An 18,037-nucleotide genomic window follows, 5' to 3' on the forward strand; every position below is an offset into this window, starting at 1 on the left:
TGAACCCTTTTTCATTTCTGATATGTATATTTGAGGGTGAAAGGAGCAGTGACTTTTGAATACCTGAATTTTCTGAAGGGATGTTTAATGAGTTATATTACAGAAAAATAAACAGGGAAAAACTATACAAAAAGAACAAGGTTACTTGGTGAGCTTCTTATTAATCAAAAAAATCCCTGTCACAGAGAATGTTCTACTACAAAATCAGTGCCAAATTCCAGAAACAGAAATAAATAATGCCTTGAAAGTGCATCCAAATCTCTCAATTATGCTTCTTGCACACAAATACTCTCGCTGTCTGACGACAATGTATAAAATGCCATCTGTCTTTTGCCACAGTCGGAAATAGTAGTTCCCTAATATTCATACTTCCATAAGTATGTCAAGAACAGTTAGGACTCTGCTGTGCTCACAGAGAAAGCAAAGGAAATATTTTGAGAGAGACAGTAGGCACAATAGCAAGTACATCACTGCAAAGGACAAGAAATACCTATCACCTACTCAGTAAAAATGTCAGAGTGGTCCTTTGCTGGTTAGTTAGGCAAACCTACCTCATAACCAAACATATGAGAATGCAAGAGTGCCCAGTGTCTGGGATTAATTAAAAGCCGGAAATCTATATGGGCCATTTATTTTGCAGCTGCCATAGAAATAAAAGTCCTTAGCAAATTCCAGCAGCAGGCTACTAAGCAGACAAGAGGATCTAAGGTATGAAAGAAATTTGTCCATGAAAAAGCAATGAGATGAACTTACAGTTTTTTATTGACAAAAAACATGACTTACACAGCTAGAATTACCTAATCGCACAACATCTTCAAGAACAACTTAGTTATAGCTTCAAACACAGGCAATGGCAGGAGTACACGATGCAAACTTGTCTAGTTATGAAAGTATAGCACTACTTGTAATAGAATTATAATAATACTACTTGCGGGGGAGCCTGATGGTAAATGAAAAAATAAATTAGATTGGATGGAAAAAATGTGTTTCATTGTCTCCTGTTGGAAATTAATATGCTCCCTGTCATCTTAAAAACATAATTTTGACTCAATCTAATGTTTTAATTGACATTTCTGAACTTCTTTGTTTTCAGAAACTTGCAACAAAGAAATAAATATATAAAACTTTTGCTCTGGATTTGTAAATCTATTTATACAATATCTTAACTGTTGGATTGCCCTGCCAGGGTCTGAGGATATATATGCATTTTTTTGCCTCTGCTTGAGGGACTGAACATACACCTTGAAAGAAACTGTTCTCACCCTTAAGCAATAGGATATTATAAGCAATTGATCTTGATGTTGATGTTACTGTAATGTGAATGTGTCATAGTATTTAGATTCATGTAATAGATTCAAGTATTTATTCAGATAGAAAAAAAATCCCCACACTGTAAAAGACTTCAAAAAATCATATATTTGGTTTGAACTCAACTTGTTATGATCTGTCTCAAGTATTAGGCTATAAAGTTTGACTTTTTCTTGTTTTCCGGCTCAGTGCATACTTTCACAGATCGTAGCAACTGAAACAGCATGACTAGAGCAGACTGATAGGGACCTTACCTCTGTCCTCTCCACCCCCATTATCTTCTGCCCCAGACATGCTTATACAACTGTGAGGAACTGGTAAATATTAGTGTTCTTTTTCATGACTGTTATGTGCTCTCTGTGTGTTTTATAATTCATTACTTGCTAAGGGGTAAAATAAGAATTGTTTGTAAGCATGACAAATAAGAAAGGCAAAACGATGACCTAGATAAAAAGCATCTCAAACTCTCAAACCTAATAGCAAGGGCATTGGCTGTAAAGAAACCACTGCTCTCTTGCTAGCTTATTTACTATTTTGTTTCAAAAATGTTATTTTTTAATATCACTCTGAACAAGTTCTGTCACAGACTACTAGTAAGGGTTTACACTCGGACCTATCATGCTAGCCCTGTTGCTGGAGGGTGGATTAGAAGGGGAAGAAATTTAAGTGTGATTATCCTGCACTGTTTCAATTCAGCAGGGTGTAAGTCACACCTGGCGTTTCACAGGTGAACTTGAGAGGGACAGGCAGAATTCCAGAGTACATCTAGTCATTTAACCGTGACAACTATGCCCATTATTTTTGCTCAGAATTTTTTTTCCCAGAATATTTTTTATTAAATTCACAAAATTCCATATATACACAAATATTTGAGACCTGCCAGACATGACAGAATGAATGTGTTTCTCAGAAATATAGCTTATAGTTTCCACAGACTATCAGAACAAGCAAAATGCATACCACAGACATTTTCAATTAGGTAAGAAAATTTCATCTGTTTATATGCAAATGCAATCCTACGTGCTATGACATCCAAAAATATACAGATGTACGGGTTTACAAATGGCATGACTTATTTATGGTTAGGGCAGATGCAACATTATTAGCCTTCTCAGCACAGCAATAGTAAAACACCTGCTGCACGAAGGATGATGTAACCTAAAGTTCACGAGCAGCCTTACACTGTGAGCAACTGCAGATTGCTTTTGTTATTAATTTTAAATGGGCTACCACGCTTCGTTTGCACAGATTTTTAATTGCGCGCATACCATGCCCCACAAAATTCCATGTGGGCCATAGGTCCTTGAAGCATTGCTACATCTGAATTGTTTCAAAACAACATGTTAGTTTATTAGGGGAATCAAGCTGCTCTGAGTCTCAAAAGGACACAGGAAAATGCATAACACTTAGCAGACTGCAGTACTGCAGAAGGGCACCTACTGAGAAAGCTAAGAATAATTGAACATTCTTTCTGACAAAGGAAAAAGCATAAAAGAGTCTAATCCTTAATGTTCTACATATGCTAAACCATCCCCAAAAGCTTGTATGCACCAGCATAAGTATAGCTGCAAGTGCTAAAATGCTATCAAAAAAAAAAACCCAAGCCCTGGTTGGTATTTTACATTTTCAAATATGCATGCTGTTTACACAGCTATTATTTTCTTTGCATATTTCTTCCATAATTTTTTTTTTCCTGAACAGGGAGACTCAATTAAAACAAACTAATCTGAAGGTGGAGCACAATATGCTTGAACATACAGTGTGCAGATTAGACTGAAAAATAGCTTAACTAGCCAATCAAAATTTATGAGGCAGATAACTCAGAACGATTTTTAAGAATATTCCTGGTAGAAGGATAGTAATTCCAGAAATAAATATGAATGTGAGATATATCAATTATACCTTTAATATATTAAAGGTATATTAATCATATTACAGCATTAATACTGAATAAATGCTAACATTTACAATTGTATATTCAATTTTTATGATCTTTTTTTAAAAAAATCAAAAATAAATGCAAACTCTTATTTTAAATTGTTGCCGTCCTGAGTACTGTTTTCCTCTTAACCACCATTAACAGTTGCTAGAACAAAGAAATTATTTCATTATCTTCCTTATGCGAATACCCAGTGTGCTACCACAGATGTTCAGCTCTCAGGGGTTGATTTCAAGCCTGGAAGTCCAGGAGGACCACATGTGCAAGCATCATTACCTTTCAAAGGCATCAGTTCCTCACTGAACCCACTCAGAAGCAGTTGTTTTTAAAGGCAACGGGAAAAAGACTTAACCATCAGAGACATATCACGACAACTACAATGACAACTTAGACTAGAAAATGTCACCAGTCGTTGAAGGCCTGGTTGAAGGATAAATTAGCTTTTAAAAGATAATTAAAACAGGCTTTGCCAAAAAAGAATGCCTGGCCTATCGACTTTGACTATGCTTTCTTATCATGGCTTATTCACAAACAGTGTATCTTTTTGATGTTATGCTTTTCAAGTACAAAGAAATTTTAAAACTTGGCAATGGCATAAAAACGTAAATGCGTTCCATAACACAAACACAATGGGAAGTATAAGCTTTTGATAAAGGCAATGCTTAGGGCAGCCAGAGTAAGACAACAGCACACGCAAAATTCCCCTGTGTTGTACAAACAAACATTCCACATCTGTAGCACTCAGCTCTGTGAGACATCACCACTGGCAGGAACATTAAAAGCTGTTGCTTAAGTGCCAGCTCTGCGCTGAGGCTTGCTGCTGAAGAGAGAGAGAGGAATTCTGGAAGAGGAGAGGGAGATTTACTGTTGCAGTGCAAGTCTTAGCCATTGCAGCAACTGCACCAACTTCATGCTCTCAACTCTTCTTTGCCGGGGAGCTGTTGGATCCAGTCCTGAGGGTGGCTGAGCTGCTCTAGCAGAAGCTGAGCCAAGCATCCTCCCTATTGCCCGCATGCTACACAGCAAAGAACACAACACAGGGGCAATTGTCCAAGGGCAGTTCTGTTTAAGAAGTTACCATGGACTCTACTTTGAGAGGAAATCTTGTCAAGTGTAGGAGGCGTCACACATTTAATCAGATTGTGAAACAAGTATCTATTAATGACTAATATTTATTTATGCTTTTAGAACTTTAGTATATAGAAAGAAAGAAGGACCAGCTGCATCCTATTTTCAGTCTTAGCAACCACTCAGCTTTGTTTTACTTTTGGCTCCCATGAGGAAAAAAACCCTAGGACCTCTTCTCTTGGAAGACAGAAATATGCTTTGGAAAGAACTAAAAACCCATGTCAGTTTAGAAAGGGGCAAGCCCCTGTCACTAAGTCTGTGCTGCCGACATTTTTCTGTTTAGGTTTTGGTTTTTGTTTTTTTTTTCCCCCCAGCATAAGGCAGCATAAACAAGATTTCTCATAAGGATTGCTGTACCAATGGTTTTCACTGAAAGCACTAAATGTGCTATATTTTACATCTCAAGGAGAAAAATAGAATAAACAAATTTCAAGAATCATTAGCTTTTTGGAAGAGCATAATGAGTTATTTTGGTAAAAATTAGGAAAAGAATATATGGAAACTATTCTAGAAATTATCATTTTCTACAGTCATACCTACAATGTAATTTGGAGAAGAAAAAAAAGAAAAGAAAAAAATGTAAACACATATACATACTTACATAATGCATATGTATGTGTATCTGAAGACAATATTGAATGTTGAGGTGTGTAAAACTAGGTAGTAGCTTCTAGCATGTTTTAAAGGAATAATTTTCATGGAGTGACAGCAAGACAATAATGTTTGGTGTACATGTGTTTCTCATTAGAGTTTTTTTATAATCTTATTCAGCTATGGACAACCTCACACTTGTTTTGGCCTCTACTGATTCAAGTCTGTATATTAACTTTCTCTACATCAGAAGTCCACTATTTAGTGTTACCCCAGATCAGTAACTGTAGCCCTGGGGATTCTCAGCTCTGAAATGCACTTCTTCAGTGTGTGATGCCTCTGGTCAGACGCAAGTGGTTTGCATTCTACTAGTGGTGTGCACCTTGCAATTAAGAAATCCTAGATCTCAGAAATACCCATCAGTAATTCTACTCTGAAAAGCCATAGAATAATTAATATTTATTAAAAACAACGGTAACTATATAGGTGTAAAAAAAGCTGTATAGGATAAAGCTAAGCCTCTGTTAGGTCTTCTTTGAAGTAAGTTCAGAAACAGACTACTGCCATCATATACGTCAGATCACACCTTGTTATATTCCATCTCTATTTTGCCATTTTCAGCAGATACTTTCCCGAGCTGTAAAAGTTACAGATGTCTGGTACAAATGAATGGTTGTACTGGAAGATAATGTTTTGTTAAATGACCAGAAGCAGTTGGTTGATTTAAAGGTGAGACAGAATCTTGCTGTTTCTAGGATATGGGCATTATAAGGGTCTATCTTCTGTAGTGAAGAAAAAAATCCTATTATTAAACGATACTGTATTAGGGAAGAGTCATTTCATGTCCTACTTTAAGTCCACTTTAGAAAGCAATCCTTATGATCCCCTAAACCTGCTAGCAGTCATGAAACTTGAGTTGGTACCATTCACTAGAAACACGTAGGTTACAATAAGATAAAGATATAACTCTACAGTAGCACAAAGACAGAGAAAGATGGTAACTGAAAGATAAGACGCAGCAACTTGATGCAGCCATATATGAATAAGTTGTGCAGATTACTCCAACTACCAATGGGACCCTGTGTGTTGGAGTAATTACATCCATGTAAATTAGTGTGCGGTGAAAAAGGGAGCCGAGTTAGAGCTGATTACCTGGCCCTTCTCAGGACTTTCTCCTATTTCTAGCTCTCTTCATGCCAGAATTTAAAAAAAACAGTACTGTTTCACATCACCAGTGTTCCCCTCAAACATACCAGGCAGAACTGAGTCTGTACTGTCCTCACAAAGCTCTTTATTTCTCTTTGGATTTAGTTTACATTTGTTTCCTTTGGCTTTAAAAATCCTCTATTTAATACTTCTAGACTTCCCAACCCCCTGTTCCTCAATTTATTAAGCACTGACTGGCCTTTTGCTTTTTTTTTTATGATTTACCACTGTTGCAACAGTCTTATCTGTATCATAAGCACTATGGGAAAATCTTAGTTCTTTGGTCACCTTACTTTCTTTTTGATTATTTTCTGTTTTCTTTTGAAAACAGTATTTTGCCATGTCCAGCTACATCATTCTCTTCCACTTCCATTCCTTTTCTATTTTAAACTCACATTGTATTACCAACTGTTTGCACAAAACATTTTGGAAGATCTGATTTTGTATAAGAGCTACATAATGACAGAAAACATTTTACTATATTTTGTTAGTTTTAAATACATCTGTTAAAAATAAGTGGAGTGCACACAACAAAGTTAAATACAGTAGACGTCTGAGCTGTATAAAAAAGTGTTTCAAAATTCACATTAAGATGTAGCAAAAAACAATATGGTAATGTGTCTGGTAGATTAGAGAGACAATGTATATCCATTGTTAGGGCTCTGGCTTGTGAGGAAAAAAAGGTTGGTTTTTTTTTTTAAATTAAGCTACTGGTATGATCAGGAAGAGACACTTCTCTCAGCTTCTGTCTTCTTCCTGCCTCTGTCCTCCCTACACAGATTGTAAATTCTTGAGATGGCATCATATCAGAGAATCTCCAGGTGTCTATATATTATTAAATACAGGTATTAATAGACTATAAAAGAAGAGACTTTCTGATATTCATATTGGATTAACTGTATTTATTATCTATTAATAATAAAATTAGCTTTTAATTCTTTTAAAAACTAGATAAATTCTGTTAAGGTGACATTAGAGTTGCAAAGAAGATCAAGAGAACACTAATTGCAAGCTCTTATTGGTTTCCTAAAAACTAAATATTGATTAAAACACCTTTTTTCATGTTAAAAAGAACTCTCCTTGATAGCTTTCCTTGTGAGACAGGCTTTAGCTGTCTAACATAATGCTTGATAATTTAAAAATATTCCAAATCAGGTATTAAAAGCATAAAAAGCACAGTTCTACAGGCAAAACTTTACTTGCAAATGTAAAGAAGAAAATGGAGAAAGCCTTTTGAAAACAGACAAAAAAATCCCACTTTTGTCTTTTTGATGTGCATATTTGTAATCACAAAAGAACTCCTCTGGAATGCTTTAAAAATCCCCAAAATAATGCAGAAATTGTTTGGAAAAAACTATGAGGTGACAATCTGAAAGTAACCAGGCATTCTGGAATTTTCTCCTCTCGATTTTACTGTAACTAACCAAAGGAGCATCTATGACTGACAGTCAAAATATTTTCCACAGTGGAATGGAGTGATGCAAATTTCAGAAATGGCCTGCTTTGACATCAGCACTATTAATATTATTGGACACTTCTAAAAGCAAGCATTTAACAAATGCTGCCCCTTTCCAACAAAAAGTGATATTCGGTGACATTGTTCCAAAAAAGAAAAAAAGAAAAAACAAGCTCAGCTTAAAATTCCATAAAAATGTTTAAAAATTCAGAAAAGGAAAACTTTTATATATGCCTGGAATAAACATTTGACTTCATGCTGTTTGCAGGCATGTGGCCTGGAATACTAAATATACATTTAATTTAAAAAGAAATTATGATATAAGTTTATATAAACTGATAACGAACTTATCCATAATAACAAACATACCCATGTTTGCTGCATCAACAGTTTGTGGTGCCTCTGTTGACAATTTCTGAAGGGCCTGTTCACCATCTGTCTTCTCTGGTGAGCTGTTATGTTGAGACTGCTGTTGGTCTTCATCTTCAGCAACAAATGAAATTACACCTAAAACAAACAGATACCAGGTGTTATATTAGCTGGGGCATTAGCTGTATAAAACAGACTGCCAGACATGTGCAAGTATTTCCTCAGTTCAAAACTAATAAAAAATGAAGTAAAACTTCTACTCCGAGTGTCAGGCATCCAATTATAGTTTATGGTAACAAAAAATACATCTCGAGTGAGTCCAAGTAAATTAACCATTTTTTCTCCCAAAAGTGTTTTCCTACTTACCAGAATTAAAGAGCAGTAATAACGAATGCAAGCAAACACACTTTTCAAAGATCATAAAATATGGCAGACAATAATAGTATCTTTCTTTGCAGCACAATTATCTATGCATCATCTTCATTGATCCTGTTATTTTTTTAAATCATGGTGTCTCATTCTACTGCTATACGATAATAAATGTAATAGTTAAAGCATTTCTGTCATACATTTTTGTATTGTAATCAAGTATTTAGGGAAGATAAAATATATAGAGATTGTAAGAAGAGAATTTTTAAATTGGAGTGAAAAATCTCTCCAGTTAAAAATGGAGATTTCTACTTGATAATACAAAATCTAATAAAAAAAATCTAGTATGTACATGGTTCCTTTAAACAACACTGATGTTATTCTGGAAGATTTGATATGCCAGCTTTAAAGAATCAGGTTTTGTTTCTTGTGTTATGTGCCTCTGACTAAGAATTTTAAATCTACGTAATTTCTTGGAAATATCAGATATCATTATTATTTTATCTAAATAACTGTCCATCCCTCAATATTTCAGTACATTCTGGAGAGTTTCAAAGCTGAAATAAATATATGTTGCAGGTTTAATTCCTGTCTCATACGTACAATGAAAAACTAATTTGAGGAGGTGACTTATTTATGATATTATACAGTGAGAAATTTCCCCATTTGAGAGCATTAGAATATATGTGAAATGGTCTCCCAAAGGGAATGTATGCAACTGTATCTTATTAAAGGTCTGGGAAAATTATTCATAGTGGAGCTTTTTAAATTTGAAATGGAGAATTAATATAATTTTATGACAGTCCCAGAACAATTTGATTTGAAAATACCTACATTCAATGGTATTTTTGGTTTCTCCAGCTTTGAGTGGGATAGATGTGTGGTAACAGATCATATGGCAGAGAGGACGTGCTGTGCTCCCTGACTAGCTGAATTTAGCATCTTACTAACAGGAATAGCTGAAGCTAAATAGCAAGGCTCACGTGGAACCTGGAGAAGGGAGCAGCAGTGAGGGGGAGAGACAGCACCACACCAGTCACAACAACTGGCTCAGGAAGCTGCCGTGACATTTGCAGCCAGGAGCTGATCAAGCTTCCTGTACACACCTATCTCATTTACAGTCCTCAAGGCTTAACTTTCTTCCCTTATTCACACACTTCTGCAGAAGGCTGGATTAAACCTTCTAGTTTAATTTCATTTCAGGAGAGATGAATCTTAATAAAATGGCCTCAGAGTTAGTTTTGATAATAAAATTATGCTAGAAGTAGGTTACTCTTAAAAGAAAAAAGAAAAAAAAAAAAGAGGCAAATAAAACAGAACTAAAGTCAAATGCTGCCAGGAAGTCTTAGGAAAGCAACATTTTTTCATGATATGCTCAAAGGTAGATACATGGATTTGATGGATAGACTGTTTGGTGGATGAGGAATTGGTTGGATAGTTGCATCCAGAGGGTAGTGGTCAACAGCTCAATGTCCAGATGGAGATCAGTGACGAGGGGTGTCCCTCAGGGGTTCATATTGGGACAAGTACTGTTTAGTATCTTCATCAGTGACATAGACAGTGGGATCCAGTGCACCCTCAGCAAGTTTGCAGATGACACCAAGCTGAGCGGTGCAGTTGACATGCCTGAGGGATGGGATGCCATCCAGAGGGACCTGGACAAGCTTGAGAAGCGGGCCCATGTGAAACTCGAAGTTCAACAAGGCCTAGTGCAAGGTCCTGCGTCTGGGTTGGGGCAACCTCCAGTATCAATACAGGCTGGGGGAATGAAGGGATTGAGAGCAGCCCTGCCGAGAAGGACTTGGGGGTACTGGTCAATGAAAAGCTGGACGTGAGCCAACAATGTGCTCTTGCAGCCCAGAAAGCCAACTGTATCCTGGGCTGCATCAAAAGAAGTGTGGCCAGCAGGTCAAAGGAGGTGATTGTGCCCCTCTAGTCTGTGGGCGATGAATTTGCAAGTAACTTAGCACTGTTTGACACGTCCTTGAACTGAAGCAATGCAGCAGTAAAAAACAGAGACAGAAGCATGGGAATGCCAAGAAAGATTTAAGTAAGCAAAAACAAATGAGATAGCGCAAATAGAACAGCCTATTAGAATGTAGCATGAGGCGCGTGCTTAGAGCTAGCTGACGAATAACAGAAATTGTGCGCATAATCGCGTGAGGAATGTGTCGAAAAGATATATAAGCAGTAAAAAGCTGACAGTAAAGGTCTTCTGCAGAACATCTGTCAGGAGTCCGTGACATTCATCCCTGCACTAGTCCACCTTGGTGAGACCTCACCAGGAGTGCTGCGCCCAGCTTTGGAGCCCTCAGCACAGGAAAGGCATGCACCTGTTGGAGCGGGCCCAGAAGAGGGCCACAAAAATGATCCGAGAGATGGAACATCTGCCCTGTGGAGAATGGTTGAGAGACTTGGGGTTGGAGAAAAGAAGGCTCCGGGGAGATCTTATTGTAGCCTTTAAGTACTAAAAGGGGGCTTATAAGAATGATGGGGACAAACTTTTTAGCAGGGCCTGTTGCCATAGGACAAGGGGTAATGGTTTTGAAACAGAAGAGGGTAGGTTTAGACTGGATATAAGGAAGGAATTTTTTACAATGAGGGTGATGAAACACTGGCACAGGTTTCCCAGAGAGGCTGTGGATGCCCCATCATTTGAAACATTCAAGGTCAGGCTGGACGGGGCTCTGAGCAACCTGATCTGGTTGAAGGTGTCCCTGCTCACTGCAGGGGGTTAGACTAGATGACATTTAAAGGTACCTTCCAACCCAAACTATACTATGATTCTATGATCAGGTGGCCATTTCAACATTACAAACACTGACAAATTATTTCTGTTAAGAAGGATTACATTAAATTGTCACAGGGAAGCAAGGTTTATCAGCTTTACATTGCCATTGCCTTTTCTCTAAGAGATGGCAACTGGGTCGCACAGATATTAAAAAAAAAAGTTCAAAGCAAAACCAAAACAATGGAAATAGGTGTGTACTTAAATCCTGAGAAAGGAAACTTATAGTTTTAGATTTAAAATATCAGAATCCCAGATTTTCTTCCCTCTGTTAAGAAAAACCTATTAAAATACAAATTTAAAAAAAAAATAAAAATAATTAAACAAAAAAAACCCCATTTTGAATAGAAAATTTTTACAAATGTCTATACTTAGTCACAGTACAGAAGCCAGAAATTTTATCCAAATAAGCAGGAAAGTGATTGCAAATTCAGGAAATTATTGAATATTTTTTAAAAATCCTCAAAGACAAGGTAGATGTATAAGTACAATAAAAAACCAAAACCATATGGAAAGCTCAGGGGAATAAAGTTTGAGGAAAGTACTCAAGGTTTATAAATATTGATGTAAGAGGACATAATTGATGGCACTAACAGCTAATGGGTCTTAGGAGGATAAATACTAACCAATTAATCTGATTTTATGTCTCAGTATATAATCCTTGTATAATTTTTGTTCATTGCAGCACAATGTTTGTGAGAAGTAAAGTACAAGAAAAAGACTTTACTAATTTTAAATGCCATCCTAATCATCAATATAATTGAGAGGCATCAAAAATTATAAGCAAATGAGCAAAAAATTTGCAAAATTATAGCTTTAAAGTTTATTTTTAAAATAGTTGCATAAATGCTGAAAAGCACTAAATTAATAAATTCTAAAGCATCCTTACAGTAGAGAATATTTTGTTTCACTTCATTTTTAAATTTAAATACTTTTTTCTTCTTAGTCCTTGCTTCCAGTGACAGTAGAGGGTTTTCTTTACCAATAGTCTGTATTTCAGAATATTGTAGTGTGCATATGTGTGTGAGAGAGGGACAGAACGCGAGTGTTTGCAGTTTAAAAATTTTTATTTCATCAGTAAGTAGGGGGATGGTAAAACAACAGTAACTTTTTTGAGTCTGCATCAAAATAATTGACTGAAGAACTCTGAATAATTAATTTTTATTTGCAGCAAATCCTGGAACGCTTGAAAAGTTCTAGAATCTTAAATTGCTAATGCTCAAGAAGATTTCAAGGGCTAGTGGGAGAACTATGGTAACTAAAAACTACTTGAATTGCTAAACCACTGCGTTGATAATCCAGCAATCGCACAATCAAAAAATCAGTGAAGAATTGCACTATAATTGCTGACACTCAAGTTACTTTCTTTATGGAAAACAGATCTCAAAGAAACAGAATTAATAACAATGAGGTTAAAATCTTGATCAATAAAGGTGACTGGATTGATGTAATGTAATCAAGTCTCTGGAAGGCACTCAATTAAATCTGTCAAAGTATTTCAATAAAAAATAATCAGTTTTACTATGGATGGCATACATTTTTAAACTCTTTATCTGCTTAATCTTAAAATATTAATAAATTTTCTTTCATAGTTTTCATGGGCATCAAAGTGATACTACTGACTCAAAGCTATTTAAAGTTTTTATTAGGGGAAAAAAAGAAAATCATTGCTGGCAAGAACTGCAAATAACAAAAAAAAAGTGCATTAATTTCAAGTCAAATATAGAATGTAGAATCCTTATGAGTGAGGATACTTAGTATGTACTATGTTCTGCATGACTTGATTCTTTAAATTAAGGCAGAATGTTTTCCTAGGAAGGATAATGTTGTCCTAAGCAGAATGCTCTCCTGGTTCAGGAGTGAATGGTGCAATCCAATGACCACTATTGTAGATTAAGTTATCTGATGATACATAAATATATTCATTTATTCAAATTACAGGCTACGAAACATTCAAATCAAAACGTGTTTTGCTGGATGGAAACAGACTTTTTACAATAAAGAGTAATAAAAAGTCCTTAGGACTCTATGAGGTAATAAAAAATAGATTTGAAAGGTGCAGAAACACTGCATCAAAAATGACAGATTTAAAGTTCCACAGAAGAGAGAAGATAAATTGAAAAGATGAGTGTAATTTATGTAAACTGGAGCTTTGGCCAATTTTTCTACTGGCAAAAAAAGTATATTTACTGTAGGTTAAAACAACACTTCATAATCTCTATTTTGGATAGGAAAACGTCTATGATGATATATGTAAATTCTAAACAGTTTCTGTAAATCCTACTATTTGGTATACTGGGCCTAAATGAATTGCTCCCTGCATCAGTGAAAAGGAAGCAGAATAAACTTTAAGGCTCATACATAGGAGAAAAGAGCAAGTGGCAAACCCTGCTGTCAGCTATCATTCATGTATGGTTTTCTGGCATTTAATAAAGAGGTGAACTGTTTTATTTATAATTCTCACTGTCTCTTCATAATGTGACAGTGAAATCATGATCTGAAAGGGCACAGGAGTATTCAACTCCAACTGCACTAGGATAGATGGAAAGAGTATGCTGGGAATCGTCCTGCCAGGTGGTGGCATGTATAGATAGAGCAGCCCTTCCTCAGTGAGCTCCAGTGATCCAGCAGTGGAGGTATGCCAGAGCCATTCACGGTAATCCAGCAACCAGAAGATACTTCTAACTTTGTCTTTATTACAGATTAATTAGTCTCAATATGTGAGGGTGTCTCAGCTAAAAAGGAAGTGCTTAAAGCAAAGTTACTGACAGGTGCTGGAAATAGGGCAACGGCTATGAGAAGCTACAGAGACGGTCTTCCTCGCGCATGTGGTTTTATTATTCCATTGAAATTAGAGTGATCAGCAGATCATTTTACAGAATTCCTCCAAAGAAATGGACAACAATTTTTTTATTAAATCAGATGTCACACAAGTGTTGAAGGGAAATATCATTAAACAAACAAGTTTAACCAACTCATTTACAGGCCTGAATGTATTGGCATGATCTTCACCAACTCATTTAAATTGTCCTAGAGCTCCATCTGACAGGCCATGACCTGTAATATACTGCCCTTTTTCCTTAATGTAGGCTTCAAAAACTCCAAGTAGCATGGAAAAGTGCTGCCTACTAAGTACAGATATACTCTAGAAATAAATTAAAGGCAATTCATAAAATTAGAAAGCTCCTTTCCAAAAGCCAGTAAGTTTTTATGGATAAAAGGACACTGACTATAACTGGCATGTATTTTTGCACAAGAAATATTCAAGCATTATGAGCTTTGGTCTATTCTGGAAAAATTCTGGTCTATCCTGCGGAAAGCAGGAATAAGAGTTTGGTAAAAGATAAAGTAATATGTAAAAGATGCTTCATCAAACCTAAAGGAAATTGTTCTGTTACTTCGAAAACAGATTGCTGAAGAATTTTATCTGGTGCCAGAACCTTATGTGAGATGTTTATTAGCTATTATTTCTATTTGAAAGCTGTCATACAGCTACGAACCAGATGAAGCATATATTAGCCCTCTATTGGAATGTCTCTAAATGGACTTCTGAAAAGAACCGGGCCCATTTTTAGCTTAGCAATTGTAAAATAGACAGAAAGAAAACCAAAGAAGTATAATTTTGCAGCTATATAATTTTGCAATGAAAAATACTTTGAATGTAAAGGAAAAATGCAGACCATTTGCTCAGTACATTTTATTTCTAAAGTAGAAATCATCCATCACCACTATGACAGTGTCTTCAACTACATATCTAAATAGTTGTTCTTTTTTCCTCATGGGATAAAGTTTCCTCACTCTGTGAATGACTTCTGAGCAGCGCTTTTTATTATCAATCATTCAACATATTTGCCCCATGGATTATTTACTTCCCTCTAAACAAATTCACCAAACTGAATAAAGAATACCTTACTTTTGTGGTGTTTAAATTATCCTTTACCTGTACTATCTTGAATTTAGAAAGGACTAAGATTCCTGAGTCCTAATTAATTCCCACTTGAATCACCTACGTCTAATCTGTGATCCTCAAGCTTCAGGCTGGCTGCTGAAAAATCCTAAAAGTGCCAGAAATTCATATATATCTCAGCTTTGACATAAATGTTTCCCAGGAACTGAAAATTCTGTTTTGGGGAACAAAAATGACTTCCCTGCCTTGCACAGTATGAAGCAGACTGACTTCTGTTCTTGAAGCCACAAAGTAGGCACTTCCTAACTGATGTTACCTTAGATAGGACGCCTGGTACTTAGGTTCATATCACACCTAACATCAGACAGCAAAATCAGCAGCTGCCTTTCAAACCTGCAACAGTGGCCTTTCTTCTTTCCGCCCCTCTCCCTCCTACAGCAGCTGAATGATTAGAGAGCATCCACAAATTTCTGTGACATAACCGAAACTGTCCCCACACCAGAGGAAGAATGAATGTGATTTCCTAAGGTAGTGATTAAAGCAAGCACTGAGCCAGGGGGTGGATGGTAGAGAACTGGGCCTGTCTCTTCAAAGGATAACTGCAGCCTTCTATCAATCTATTTTAAAGCATAAAATAAATTAAATGTTTTCTGAAAAAAAGAGCATTTGTGGCTTCCCAGCCTTTGAACCAATAACTTTTCTGTCAGGTTAGAGAGACTGACTGTTCTCTCTTTTTCTCACTCGGTGAACATATAATACTTCTAAACGTAATGGAAACCATTGTAATATAAGTTAGGGGAATGACAGAATATAGGAGATATCGATCTGAACATGTTATCTCTGTCCCTTTGAAGGCATGGCTTTTACCACCTGGCATTAGTTTGCTGTATGATAGGCCCCCTGGAACCTCTTCTACTGAATCTTTCAGTGTGTATAAAAGAATTGGGGATTTTCTGTGTCAGAAGATAATATTCCTAACTCTTCAAGGCTTGAAAAAAAGGCATAAGTTAAAATACAGTACATCCTCAGTATTTCCTGGTGAACAGTATTGATAGTCACAAATTTCATTGAAATCTGACTCCTGTTCAGAGAAAGTGAAATTTGTCTCAGGGCTACAGATTTAGCAAGAAGGCCCTGAAGTCTTCCTGTGGCACTAGGCCAAGCTTTGTTACAAGTATTAATTTCATTTCACAAATCACCTGTGAATTGGGATGACATTATTACTTGCATTTTACACATCAGACACTAAAACCAAAATGGTCAAAAGAGCAAACTAGTTTGGCATCCTCAGGGAAAAGAATTAATAGCTTTTTAATGTTGAAAAAACAGCTGCCATTAATCTCAATTGTCTAAGCAGGCAGCAGAATCAAGTGTTTGGAGTTAGGAACCCACAAAATCAAAACTATACACTAAGCATTTTGGATTAAGAGATTTATCTAGTATCAGAGATCCTTTTGTTTAAGAAGTTGTTCAAATCTAGATTTCCTGAGGGCTATTCAGTTACTTTAAGACAGTCTCTTCTGTTCTCATAATTCCCTTCCAAACACACTCTCATACTTCGCTCTGCTGAGAGTTACTACAATAGCTACTCTACAAAGAAGAAAAAGACTGATTGTACAGCTTCATTCTCACAATCATGCTTTTCATGTTCTGGTTCTGAGGTAAAGAATGAGCACCCCAGAAGTGTACAATTATTACTAAGCATTTGAAAATTATGGAATTTGAATTGTTAAAAAATATTCAGGAAAAAAACCATTTTTTTCAGGACAAAACATCAGATATGACATTCTGATGTTAGTTAAAACAACCAAGAGTCTTGCTGTTGTTTCATAAGAATACCAGTATAAACATTGACTGACACAAAGTATTTGCAATTAATTTTAGATATCCCTAGCCTCTACACATCTCAAAGAAGGAATCAGGTTCACTACATTCTATGTATGTACTCTTGCCTTGTGGTCAACAAATTGAACTTTAATTAAGGGAAAGAAACAAATTCTGGTCTCTGCCTTTAAGTCTTCTGTTCTAGTAGTGCTACAATAACTGCAGCAGTTCAACAGGTTTTGGAAAATTAAATTTAGACCCAAGAACTTAGTGATAATTCAGAATCATTATCTCCTATTGAGTCATTTTTCATGGGACCAATTAAATGCATAAAGTTGCACATATACTGGCATTTTTGAAGCAGCTGACCACACTTGTAGCAGTAATATACCTTTACAAATAAAAATAGGAGCCAGCTTAAAAGCCAGTATCACCAGTAATTATAGTCTCACTTCCAAAAGAAAGGTTATGTTGAACAGAAATGTAAGCATTAAATGTAAACAGGTTTAATCTGCTAATTTATAGATATTTTATATATTTGGGTTCTACATTATACCTTGAAAGATTCCTCGTCTCCACGGACATACACTCAGATTGTAAGCTGCTGTGTCATCTGGTTCTACAGAAATAACAGGTGCACCACCCACCATTGAAAGATCTGAAGATACCTGGTGAAGAGAATTCACAAAGAGGAAAAATCATCAAAAGCGAGGTACTGTTGCAAGAACACAATATCCCCTCCACTTGCTTTGAAAAGTAGAGTAAGATATAAAGCATGTTGTTGGTAAGTCCTAACCTCTGTGCACATGAAAAGAATACATACTGTAAGAGTAGTGTGGCAGATACAGATCACATCAAGCACAAATTCTGAAGTCATTGCTCAACGCGAGTAAAAGTATCTTGCGTAGACCATGGAACTACATGTGTATGCCTAGTTGCACAGTCAGGCCCTTAATATTTTACATACATTAAGTGTAACATGAGGTTTAACAGTAGTGATCCATCTAACTAGACAGAGCAAAGCAAAATCTGAAGTGTTGTTTTAACATCGATTGCTATACCTCTAGTGATATTAAACCATGCTTTGTGAGATGTCGTATTTTGTAATTGACACGTATGCAATGGCGTACATAGTAACAATGAAAAGACCAA

At 36.1% G+C, this 18,037-nt stretch overlaps 1 protein-coding gene across 1 annotated transcript in view; it reads right to left on the bottom strand.

Annotated features, from left to right (window-relative positions):
- The window catches only part of CFAP47 (cilia and flagella associated protein 47), a 349,717-nt gene that overhangs the window by 142,010 nt on the left and 189,670 nt on the right, over positions 1-18,037 (bottom strand). The window contains exons 49-50 of the mRNA XM_075097894.1: positions 17,442-17,553; positions 7,998-8,135 (exon numbers count right to left, since the gene is read on the bottom strand). Coding sequence (XP_074953995.1) covers positions 7,998-8,135; positions 17,442-17,553 — 250 coding nt within the window. The remainder of the gene's footprint in view (positions 1-7,997; positions 8,136-17,441; positions 17,554-18,037) is intronic.

The sequence above is a fragment of the Phalacrocorax aristotelis genome, chromosome 1 (genome assembly GCF_949628215.1).
Source record: "Phalacrocorax aristotelis chromosome 1, bGulAri2.1, whole genome shotgun sequence".
In the NCBI taxonomy this organism is placed as follows: Eukaryota; Metazoa; Chordata; class Aves; order Suliformes; family Phalacrocoracidae; genus Phalacrocorax; species Phalacrocorax aristotelis.